The 13,270-nt window shown below is 39.4% G+C and overlaps 1 protein-coding gene across 2 annotated transcripts in view; it reads right to left on the bottom strand.

Moving 5' to 3' along the window:
• CNTNAP4 (contactin associated protein family member 4) overlaps positions 1-13,270 on the bottom strand; it is a 444,291-nt gene that overhangs the window by 35,880 nt on the left and 395,141 nt on the right. For both annotated transcript variants that reach the window (XM_039545275.1, XM_039545276.1), the window contains one exon: positions 10,712-10,839. In XM_039545275.1, coding sequence (XP_039401209.1) covers positions 10,712-10,839 — 128 coding nt within the window. The remainder of the gene's footprint in view (positions 1-10,711; positions 10,840-13,270) is intronic.

Here is a 13,270-nt window from a genome sequence, read left to right as displayed (position 1 = left end):
AAAATTCCTAATTTTCTAAATGCGTCTCTTGCCTGCAGTAAAGATCTCTAGAACACATTGTGCCCTTAGGGGCCTCATTCAAACCTATTGAAGTTAATGGAATTACTCCCTAAGACTTCAGTGGGATTTGAATCAGGGTTCTGATCCTCACATAAAGCTCTCACTGATTTCAACATTTTGTGGGGTTTTTTGGGGGGTGTTTGTCGGGGCGGGGGGTTGGTATGTGTGTGGGGGTCAATTCACCACATTGTGAATAAGAGCTCTGCATTTGGGTTTGAAGGGAATCATTTTGCTCTTAAAGAAAAATTCTACAAGTTAATCTTACTGTCTGCTATATCCATTGCCTCCTCTGTGAAGTAGTGGAGTGACTACATCTCACCTCATATTTTGCTTTCTCTCCCTCAAATGTGGGTACCTTAGATCTGGCCATTTGAGGGCTTTGGAGAGTGACACTTCCCTAATACACAGTCAGCATTCAATCAAGAGCTAACCCCATATCTCATAGACTCTAGGACTGGAAGGGACCTCGAGAGGTCATCGAGTCCAGTCCCCTGCCCTCATGGCAGGACCAAATACTGTCTAGACCATACCTGATAGACATTTATCTAACCTACTCTTAAATATCTCCAGACATGGAGATTCCACAACCTCCCTAGGCAATTTATTCCAGTGTTTAACTACCCTGACAGTTAGGAACTTTTCCCTAATGTCCAACCTAAATCTCCCTTGCTTCAGTTTAAGCCCATTGCTTCTTGTTCTATCATTAGAGGCTAAGATAAACAAGTTTTGTCCTTCCTCCTGATGACACCCTTTTAGATACCTGAAAACTGCTATCATGCCCCCTCTGAGTCTTCTCTTTTCCAAACTAATCTAACCCAATTCTTTCAGCCTTCCTTCGTAGGTCATGTTCTCAAGACCTTTAAACATTCTTGTTGCTCTTCTCTGGACCCTCTCTAATTTCTCCACATCTTTCTTCAAATGTGGTGCCCAGAACTGGACACAATGCTCCAGTTGAGGCCTAACCAGCACAGAGTAGAGCGGAAGAATGACTTCTCGTGTCTTGCTCACAAAACACCTGTTAATGCATCCCAGAATCACGTTTGCTTTTTTTGCAACAGCATCACACTGTTGACTCATATTTAGCTTGTGGTCCACTATAACCCCTAGATCCCTTTCTGCCGTACTCCTTCCTAGAGAGTCTCTTCCCATTCTTTATGTGTGAAACTGATTGTTCCTTCCTAAGTGGAGCACTTTGCATTTGTCTTTATTAAACTTCATCCGGTTTACCTCAGACCATTTCTCCAATTTGTCCAGATCATTTTGAATTATGACCCTGTCCTCCAAAGCAGTTACAATCCCTCCCAGTTTGGTATCATCTGCAAACTTAATAAGCGTACTTTCTAGGATACAACTAGGTGTCTTTTTGGTTGAAGGTCGCCTACTCCAGCTAACCCTGACAACTAGAACTCAGCCTTTCACCCAGATAGCCCAGGTGTCCAGACTCCCTGTCTCTGGGAACTGGAGAGACAGAGAGCCCAGGTGCCCAACTTCTCTGGCCTGAGAGATGAAGGAGGAGTCTGAAAGCTGGGGAGGCACAGAATGAGAGCGCTCAGCTTTGGCAGCCCTCCTGAAAAGCTTTTGTCAATTTCACTTTCTGACTGCTGGCAGAAAGTGAAATTAACAAGGGCCTTCCAAACGGTCATTCGTCATCCCAATGGAAAAATGGAATTTTTTGATAAAATTGAAATTTTCTTGTGGAAAATTTTGATTTTGCAAAAAGGGCCTTTTTGATGGAAAATAATTGCAATGAAAAAAATCCCAACATCTCTACTTACAAGATTCGTTAATTACTCCCTACACCTATGTGCACACCAGGTATTCTTCCTGTACAGTTCCTATTTAGAATGTGGAAGTATCTGTTGAAGCACCATTTCCACAATGACATCGCTGCCATTGTGGCATTGTGCCAGCCACTCCCTGTGATTGGTGTAGATGCCACAGCCGGGACAAAGGACCATCCCTGCAATCTGGCACACCCCAGCTGGCATAATAGATGTTTGGGGCTGTTGCCTGCCAGTATAAGTTAGAGCAATAATCAGGCCAATGTTATTTACACCAGAGGACTGGAGCAGTTAAAAGATGGCCCAGGACTGGGGGAGTAAGAGTAGCTTTTCACTTGACTCTCTTGAGTTGTGTTGTGGGCTCCTGAGCTGCAGTCAAGAACCTCAATAATCCCATGGGGGCGGGGGAACCCTGAAGAAAAGACCTAACATTCTGATGTCAGTTCTTTCAGTCCCTTTTGTTTTTTCACTGTCTCAGGTCATACTGAACTTCACTGCAAGTATGGTTAGTGCATGTACTAGCTATTTAATAAATAGTGGGCTAGCTGTTGCCAGTAATTCAACACAGTTGGAAATTTAATACTAGCAATTTATACAAAATGGGTTAAACATTGCTGGCAATTAGAAGGGAAAAAAAAAAGACAATTGTCCAGCATAGAAATTATGTGATTAGCTCCAATGAAGCATTTGAATATGCATCTGAGTGGCAATGGGGCCTTTAGCATGAGGGACAGATTCGATAATTGCCAATCATTCATCATTTGGCAAGTGAACTAGAACATTTTAAGGTAAAAGGTAGAAGACTCCCCTTCTCCTTTGATTATGATAGCTCTGATCTCTTTTTGAGACCCTCACATGGAAAGTGCCACTGAAGTCCAAAGTTGAAAGTATAATTCTTCCTATTCCTCCCTTACTCCATCTTTCTTTTCTTTTTACTACATTATCCCAACCCTGAAACAGATACATAAAGTATTTATGAATATTAAGATATTAAAGGGATAGCCACAAAAAGACCCCCATTAGAAGTAAATATATAGTGTCAGATCCTCAGCTGCGGTAAATTGGTGTAGCAAAAAAGAGATACATCAGTGTACAATATCTGAGGATCTGTCCCACAGTCTCCTGTTTAGTAAGCTGAAACTAACATCATGGAATAAGGAAATCAACTATATTTAGCATTTTATTTGAGATGGTAACACTTGAACCTACACAAGGGCTAAAGAAAAAGCAGAAGAAAGGCAGCTCTGTTTGCTATAAATAAAACAACACCCATATCCATACCGCAAATAATAGATTGCTTTCAAGATTTCAGAGATTCGTTAAAGAGAACATTCATTAACAAATCATCTTTTATCTTACCAATTTTAAAATAAAATATAAAAAGACAGGAAGAAAAATGAAAACATGACAGATAAGTTAGCAGTTTTGAATGCTACAAAGCTAATTAAAAAGGACTTCACAATAACTTCTTAGCTGTAAAAAGTCGTTGGAGCTATCTAATATTTGTGTCAGAACACCATTCTTTTTTTATTTGTAACAACTCCTCTGTTGATACTTTTAAGTGCTGTATCACACGCTCTATGTGTGAAACTCCAGCAGGGATCAAAGTGAAGGGAAAAAAGTAAACAAAACCAAATAGCTTCCAGTGCAAAACAATTTACAATTTTTAGTGCAGATCAATTGGCAAAAACAACATAGTTTTCTGTAGATGTCTCCTGCAGATGTGTGTGTTGGGGCTGGGGGAGGCAAGACAAAATTCTGCCTGGCATGGCACAAAATTTACCCATTTCTTACAGATGAGTTTAGCTAAAGCACAGAACTGGTAATCAGGAGATCTAGATTCTCTAAGATGCCACAGATTTCCTGTGTGATGATGAGCCACATATTTAATCTCATCTCAGTTTCCCTAGGTATAAAATGGAGATAATACTGTCCTGTCTCAGAGGGGTATAGTGAAGCTTAATATATTAACATTTCTAACGTACCCAGAGGTCTCCCAATGCTACTACTGTATATAAGAGCCAAATGCTGGTCCCACTGAAGTCAGAAGCTTTGTGTTTCATCTAAAGTCAGATCCTTAGCATGTTTAAGTGCACATTATTACTATTACTTTATAAAGCTGTACTTTTTTTGAAAATTGAATATCCTGCCAAGCCTTATAGAACTAGTTCAACTGATTTCAGTGAAACTACCAGCATGAGTAGGGTGTGCAGGATTTAGCCTATAGATGAAGAGGCTCTTTGGTCTAGTCCACTCCATTTTGCCTTCTATCCTGATAGTTTGGTTTTGTTTCTATGTGGATGTGGTTGCTGCTTCCCAAGTGCCCCCTCATGGCCTGGGGTAGCTTTGTGGTACCTTGTCTCAGTTTCTCTTTCCATGGGGCAGCCCCCCCATCCAATGGTATTCAAAACAAGGTTCTCAATCTAGGATTCAATTTATCAAATCATGCCAACAAGGTGGCATAAACCACCCAAAACTGACAACAAAAAAGTCTTCATCCCAATCTAAGGCTGAGCCCAGCCCCTTGTCCCTTTGGATCGGTCTTCCCTTCACAGTTCACACACACTTCTGTCCCAGGCCTAAACTGAGCACAGCATCTCCCATTTTCCTGCTCTCTTGGTAGTGACTCCCAGGCCTTCTTGCCTGGAGTTTGGAATTCTTAGACTTCTCCACAGGCCTCTGTTTTATATATCCTGGGCCTGATTGGTCACATGCCCTTCACTATTTTCTCCACCTGGGGACATAAGTGGATCTTGTCACGTATGGAGCTGAGGTCCATCTCTGCTTAAGGTGGCCTTCTATATAAAAGTACATTAGAAAAATGATTTTTCCTTGTTGTGGAATATCAGAGGTGGTGGTGGTGCTGGTAATAATCAGACTCTGCTAGTTACATGTCTTATTCACATGTTTCTTTTCACATTTACCCAACATTTCTTTTGGTGATGCAACATGGAAAAAATCCCACTTGCTCAGCACAGCAGTGTGGAAGGCACAATTACTGAAAATCTGCAAATTACTTCTTCTAAACAGATCTTCCTAACATTCCAAAATCTGGCAACTGTTTGCCTTTGATAATGTGTGAGTATAGCTGCCCCATCTGTAGCACTACTAGCTCCCCTGTACTGCATCTTATTATAAAATCCATAGATTATAAGGCCATAAGTGACCATTGTGATAATCTAGTCTGCCAGACTGTATAACACAGGCTATGAGATTTTCCTGAATTACTTATTGTTTGAACTAGAGCACTTTTTTAAACAAAATATCCAATATTGATTTAAAATTTTCCAATGATGGAGAATCCATCACTACCTTTGTTAAGTTGCTCCAATAATTAATTACTCTTGCTGTTAAAAATTTACACCTTATTTCTAGTCTGTATTTGTCTAGCTTCAACTTCCAGTCACTGGATCTCACTATACATTTCTCTGCTAGATTAGTGAGCCCTATGTTATCATTTCTATTCTGCATGAAGGTAATTATAGACTATGATAAAAATCACCCCTTCACCTTTTTTAATCTAAACAGATCAAGTTCCTTGAGTCTTTCACTATAAAACATGTTTTTCAATCCTGTAATCATTCTTGTGGCTCTTCTCTGAACCCTGTCTAATTTAGCAATCTCCTTCCTGAGATATAGACACCAGAACTAGACACTGTATTCTAGTAGGAGCTGCACCAGTACCAAACACAGAGGGAAAATAACCTCTCTACTCCTACTCGAGATTCCTTTGTTTATGCAACCAAAGATTGTATTATTAGCCCTTTTGACCACAGCATCGCACAGTGAATTCTTGTTCATCTGATTATCAGCCATGATCCCCAAGTCCTTTTCAGTCACTGGTTTGCAGAATAGAGTCCCATATCCTGTAAGTATAGCCCACATTATTTGTTTCTAGGGTGTACAACCTTTCTTTGGCCGTATTAAAACACATATTGTTTGACTGTGCTCAGCTTACCAAAATATCCAGATTGTTTTGTGTTAGTGACCTCTCCTAAGAAGCATGGATCAGCGTTCAAATCACACTCCACATCAGTGCCCGGTCCAAGCCAGGGAAGATAGTGATCCAACCAGCAGACCAAATTTGATGATGAATCCTGGCCACATGCCACCTGAGATGCATTGCACATACACTAAGAAGTGACCTCTCCTCATTATTTACTACACTTCCACTCTTTATCCATGATGTTCCTCTCTTTTCTTTCAGGTCATTGATTAAAAATGTTAAATAGAGTTGGGTGAAGAACCAATCCCCGTGGAACACCACTAGAAATACACCTCTTTAATGGTTATTCCCCATTTACAATTATATTTTGAGTCTTATTAGTTAGCTAGCATGTAATTCATTTTTAATGTGTGCATTGCTGATTTTGTAGCATTCTAGTTTCTTGATCAAATTGTTGTGTGGACTCAATAAAGCTGTGCAAATATCTGATTTTTTGGTTCATAGCCATACCAAGCAAACAAATAAAAATCAATGCACCAAAAGTTGAAAAATAAATTCTTTCCAGGTCACATGAAATATTTTATTCAACCAGAAACTTGTTTAATTTTTGAGCTTTTAAAAATTATTTAAAATATAAAAGTAAAATAAATTTTGAAAATGAAAAGTAATTTTGAATAGAATAAATACTTTATTTCAAAAATATCATAACAAAATGTTTTCACTTTTTTTTTTAACTGAAACAATTTGGTAAAGTTGACAGAAATGTATGACATATTTTGGTTCATCCTAATCTATACTTGCGAGATCTGTCTTTGACAATTTATGAATTTTGGTTGATTTTATGAAGTTACTGTATCACTGAATGCTTCAGTGGATGTGGTGTCAGCCTTTTGTTATCAGGGCTGGTGTCCCATCTCTCCCAGAACAGAGACAATGGAGATGCATTAACATTAATAGCTCCCATTCGAATGGAAGCACATCAGGATAACGGGATAGCTGATGCGTAGAGGAATCAGGAGGAGTGGAGTCACACAGAGGGTCCTGGATCCTCATTCACTCAAATCCCAAAGAAATCTCAAGATCTGTGAGGAAACTGAGGCAAGGATTTGTTTGTAAGTGTTTCTTGGTTTGCCTAGATATGTACATCTCTTTTGCTGTCTAAAGTAAAAAGTAATTGTGTAAGAAACCCTGTGAAAATTCTGTGTCTTCGTTTCCACTATCACATGTCCCTGAAGGGATAAAGCATAAATCAGAGTGCCCACAAAGTTGGAACTCTGGGAAGAGTGTTCTTAAGCTACTGGGGAGCTTGGGGAGCTGGCACTAATCTCAGGACCTATGCAATTGGGCTGTGGTACTCCAGCTCTCAGAAGGGGATGTTAGACATAGGATCTCTACCCCAAGAGTGTGTCTGGAGACACAAAGACAGAGGCAGTGCCTGGAATCTGCTCAGATTCAGCAAGCCAAAAGCACACAGGTCCAAGCATTGGGATTCAAACCCAGAAACCTGGTGAGTATCCCACAGGGGGAGCTTGACCAGGATGTGACAAATGGCATTAATTATCTTATCTTCCTTTAATTCTGTATTAACAGAGCCCTATATAAGCTGTTCCGGTATTTTGCCCAGGATCTATGCACAGTACTAGCTTTCTCCCAGTTCTCTGGAACTTCCCCAGTGTTCCAAGATGTATTAATGGTCCACAGGGGGGGCTCTAGGGATTTTGCTGCCCCAAGCATGGCAGGCAGGCTGCCTCCGGCGGTTTGCCTGCGGGAGGTCCACCGAAGCCGCGGGACCAGTGGACCCTCCGCAGGCACGCCACCGAAGGCAGCCTGCCTGCCGCCCTCATGGCGCCGGCAGAGCTCCCCCCCGCGGCTTGCTGCCCCAAGCATGCGCTTGGCATCCTGGGGCCTGGAGCCGCCCCTGATGGTACAGAGAGCTCCTTGGCCAGCTTTTCAGAAACCCTAGCATACAAGTTATCTGGACCTGCTGATTTATAAATGTCTAGCTTTAGTAGCTGCTGTTTCCATTCCAATTGTAACTAAGGAGGATGTTTAAAGTATTTCACAATCATCATATGATATTAATGCATCACTTGGCTTTTTCCCCAAAACAGAACAGAATTATGTATTGACACTTCTGCCCTGCTTGCATTATTACTGACAATTCTAACATTTCCATCCAATAATGGGCCAATATCATTGTTAGGATTCCTTTTGCACTCAATAACTTAGTCTCTTTATTTGCACTAAGCCCAACTACTATGTCAAATCTGAAACCAAAATCTGTGAGATACAATTTATTAGGTACACTATAATGTGCAAATAGAAATTTATGGAAGAAAATGGAGAAAGCCAAGAGCAGATAGCCCAAGAATATATTGTCAAGAGAGAAAGGTGTGGCTTAGTGTTCTGAGCAGAGGACTGAGAGCTATTAGGTTCCATGGTCTGACCATAGATACTTGAGAATCCCACAACCTCTGTGGGTCAATTTCTGCATCTGTGAAATGGAGATAATATATATACCTTTATCAGGTGTTCTGAGAGAATTAATTAATGCTTGTATAGATAGATGATGATCTATAGATATAGATGTGGTAAGCATTATATTTATCTCTAATACTGTATTGCCTTGACATATTCCTGTCATATCTCAGTGTGACTTCTGGTCTGCATTAGTGTTTAAAAGCTATGGAGTATATTTGTGTAAATGACAGCCAATGAGGATAAACAAACACCTTTAAAAAAACCCTATTTTATTCACCATCATACTGAACACTCTGTTTAAGCCAATTCAGTGCACTATTTGCAGATCTACTTTATTTTGATGTTTGCCGTAAACATTTTTTTTCATTATTGGACCATGAGATTTCACAACCTTCCAGCCTTTGAATAGACCATAGTGTATGTATGTCAGGAATGGAAGTAAACATCTTCCCTCAGCACCTTCTGAAGAGTTTGCCAGTGAGCAATTATGATGCTACAAATTTCTGTCTGTTAAAAAAGAATAAAGGATATAGGTAAACAAGAGGATATCCCCTTTGAAGAACAATCTTATAATTTAGTGTTTGACAGTGGCAGAAACAGAAAGAAGCAATAATCTCTGGTGAGCACTCAAACCACAAATATGAGTCCAAGAATATCTATTTTTCCTTGTTCAACAGCACTTCTGAAAAATGGGTATTTGCTATGAGATCTTATTTGTGTTCTCCTGCCCAGAGGCGCAGAACAAAATAAATGTTACTACCATGCTTACAATTAGAGTGCCATGGATGTTTGCCATTGCATAGTACCAAATATTTTACTGATACTCTGCATTATTCTTTAGTGGAAAAATATTAGAACTACTTTTTAATTTTTTTTTTACTTTAAAAGATGTGCTGTTTGTGTTTTACAAAAGCATTTTCATTAATTTGTGTTCCCTTTGGCCTTATTTTGTCAGTGTTATCTGATTTCAAATTTAACACACTATAAAATATGGAAAATTGTGTTCAAGCATAAGGTGAAACTATGTCCTAGTCATAGCATGGTCAGTGGAAATAATATTCTTATAGGTCACAGCTGTTCATTTTTTCCCAGGAAATCAATTGTTGAAGAGTAATCTTTGATTCATTCTCTTTAATATTATCAAGGCAGAATGATTTCACTGACTAGTGATCCTACCCTGGTGCAGGACCTGGTAGTACTAATTTGGAACATAATATCCCTTAGCACAATTTTCTCAGCCACACCAGTACCCATTTTAGCTAAGTACTCAGAGTATCTCAGGTCCTATAAAATATGATATGAAGACACCAGATAAAAGGAGTGGCGTAAATTAGTGGCCTGCACATCCAGTAAGGGGTGTATTTCTCCCAAGACGCTGTAGCATATCTTAATCATCTCTGCACAGTCACGCTTTAACCAAAAATGGAACTACATAACACAAAAATCATGAGTCACAATGTCTTCATGAAAACTATTCAAACTAGATCCATCATTACCTCTGGTCTACCTCCTCATATGTATAATACCTAATTGTAAATGCATTCTGTTTCCTTGAAGATAGAGCCAGGTGAAATTTTTCAGCTGAAATATTTTTGAAGTGAAAAAATGCAGATTTGGCAACACCAAAACATTTTGTAAGGTCATGTCTATTTCACCAACTTGTTTATTTGAAAAAGAAACATTTTTTAAATAATTTGAAACATTTAGTTTTGACACATAGTAAATGAAAAAATTCAATATTTCAGGTTGAAATTATTTTTCATTTCAAAATTTCCTTTTTAATTTCAAAAATTGCAAAAACATGAAAAAGACTTTCAAAGTCAAAATCAAACATTTCATTGAATCTGAAACGGTTTTGGGTTATTTTTACTTTTTGATTCTCCAAAAATTTGAAATAATGGTATTTGCATGTAGATATAAAATTATTTTTTATTTACATTTTCAGAACTGTCAGCAAACTGAAAAATCTGTTATTTGCACACCTCTGCTTGAAGATCCTGTCACTCTCTCCCTCATTTCCTATTGAAATAGCCATTAACAGTTGGTTGATCTTAAAATACATTGTAGACAGTTGAACACTAAGGCCTGGTCTACACTGGGGTGTGGGGGAGGGAAATTGAGCTAAGGTACGCAACTTCAGCTAGGAGAATACTGTAGCTGAAATCGATGTATCTTAGATAGAATTAAAATTACTTACTTTGCATCCTCGTGGCATGCCGCGGCTTGCCTGTCAACTTTGCTTCCGCCTCTCGCTGAGCTGGAGTTCAGCAGTCGACAGGAGAGTGATCGGGGATTGATTTATCGCGTCTACACTACACATGATAAATCGATCCCCGATAGATCAATCGCTACCCACCGACCCGGCGGGTAGTGTAGATGTACCCTAAGTGTGTAAAACTAGTGAATTATTTGTAGCTTGAAAGTCTCTGTTGTTGTTACTTACTATCACCCCGACAAAGCAAAGGCCCAAGCTTGTAAGCTGCTTCAGAATTTGGTCGGTCTGTATCCGTGACAACAATTTCAGTTACTGGTAGATGCTCTTTATAAGAGAGGAATCCAGTATCATTAGTCCTGAAAAATGAAAATAGAAAACAAACATCTCCTAAATGTTTCTGATTAACAGTCACATAAGAGAATTATATTGTCCTTTTAATGGACTCATTGAACTAAAAAAAGAAATACATTTAGGAATAAATTTTCAAAAGTTATAGCTGTACTGTTCAGGTAAGATGGGCGATTGTGTGAATAAATGGGAGCATACTTACAAATACTTCCATATTGACCTCATGGTCAGTAAGAGTATTTAAATCTATTTCAGGCCTAAGTGAGATCACAGAATCAAGTGTGTAGGTTTAGGGTTGTCATCATCTTCATAAGCATGAAATTTTATTTTCAGCATAATTAGGTACTTAGCTTCATTTCTAAACCTAGTGTGCATTTTCATGTGTCAGTAATTTTGCCTCATAAAGAAAGCAGTGTATCTAAGATGGCTTGTTCTCTAATTGTGAAAAAATTAAGATACTTTGAGAGTGTAATTTTTAATCATTTTGACATTCTCTTCTATTTAATTTTATGAAGTTAAAAAGGAACACTGAAAAGACAACAAACCACAAAAGGACACAAAAATCAAAACAGAACTAAGCATGTAGAGTACAGAAATGACCAATATATATTGCTTAAATTATTCAGATAGGGAGACAGGGTGGTCTAGTAGTTTGAGCACAGGACTGATAATCAGAAGATCTTTTAACCTTAGGTAGGCTATTAACAACATAGCTAAGCTATTAATCAATTAATTTAGATAGGAGCAGGACTGGACATTTGGGTTTCATAAGTATTCAGTACTGGCCTAACTTTGTTCCCATTGAAGTCGATGGGAGCAGTTAGATCACCAAGGACCTCTTTGGAAAATTCAACCCTTTGATCCATTTCTAATTCACTGATAACATATTTATTCTGATAAATAGTTTAAGGCTACATCCTACCTTAACTGACACAGAGATGGGAATCGGAAACAACCACAGCATCCACAGGTAGGAGCAAGGGAATGCCTTGTGAAACACTCTTTGCTATTATCCTGAGCTGTGTGAAAGTGCTAGATACACTTCCCAACATATCTCTCTGGGGATGTGATAAGCTTTTAGCTACCCATCTCTCCTAGAGTTCTATGGACTTGCACTGGAAGGGAGTGGAAAAGGGTTTGCTTGTAGAACTGAGTGAAACTGATGAATTTTTCCACTCCCCCTCTCCCCCCCCAAAAAAAAATTCATACAAATTCTTCTGCCAAATTGCTCGGCATTATTTTGCACTCTAAAAGTGCAACCATTTGAGCAATATCAGCAGACTAAACCTTTTTTGCTTTGAAGCATGAAAACTACAAAAACATCTTTTGCATGCTTTTTTGGCCAGGAGAAGTAGTTCAATTTTTGAGTAGAACTGCAAAAATTCACTCAGGAAAAGTTGTTGTTTCCCCTCAAGCCATGTGCTACAGTGGCCTAAACGCAAGGCTGGGAATAAAGTGGTCTTGAGTCCTCAATCTACCCATCCCAGTGAGTGAACTTCATAATACTTGATACTTACATAGAACTTTACAAACACTATTTACCTGTGGGATAAATAAATACAGTTATCTCTATGCTATGGATGTGTAAAGAGATTCAAGTAGCAAAGAGTCTTGTGGCACCTTATAGACTAACAGACGTTTTGGAGCATGAGCTTTCATGGGTGAATACCCACTTCTTCGGATGCATGTAGTGGAAATCTCCAGGGGCAGGTATATATAAGCAAGCAAGAGGCAGGCTAGAGATAATGAGGTTAGTTCAATCAGGGAGGATGAGGCCCTCTTCTAGCAGCTGAGGTGTGAAAACCAAGGGAGGAGAAACTGGTTTTGTAGTTGGCAAGCCATTCACAGTCTTTGTTTAATCCTGAGCTGATGATGTCAAATTTGCAGATGAACTGAAGCTCAGCAGTTTCTCTTTGAAGTCTGGTCCTGAAGTTTTTTGCTGCAGGATGGCCACCTTAAGATCTGCTATGGTGTGGCTAGGGAGGTTGAAGTGTTCTCCTACAGGTTTTTGTATATTGGCATTCCTAATGTCTGATTTGTGTCCATTTATCCTTTTCTGTAGAGACTGTCCAGTTTGGCCGATGTACATAGCAGAGGGGCATTGCTGGCATATGATGGCGTATATTACATTGGTGGACGTGCAGGTAAATGAACTGGTGATGGTGTGGCTGATCTGGTTAGGTCCTGTGATGGTGTCGCTGGTGTAGATATGTGGGCAGAGTTGGCATCGAGGTTTGTTGCATGGATTGATTCCTGAGTTAGAGTTACTATGGTGCAGTGTGCAGTTACTGGTGAGAATATGCTTCAGGTTGGCAGGTTGTCTGTGGGCGAGGACTGGCCTGCCACCCAAGGCCTGTGAAAGTGTGGGATCATTGTCCAGGATGGGTTGTAGAGCCCTAATGATGCGTTGGAAGGGTTTTAGCTGGGGACTGTATGTGA

The sequence above is a fragment of the Mauremys reevesii genome, linkage group 6 (assembly GCF_016161935.1).
Source record: "Mauremys reevesii isolate NIE-2019 linkage group 6, ASM1616193v1, whole genome shotgun sequence".
Lineage (NCBI taxonomy): Eukaryota > Metazoa > Chordata > Testudines > Geoemydidae > Mauremys > Mauremys reevesii.
The sequence above is the reverse complement of the archived record's forward strand: the minus strand, read 5'-3'. Positions and strand labels throughout refer to the sequence as shown.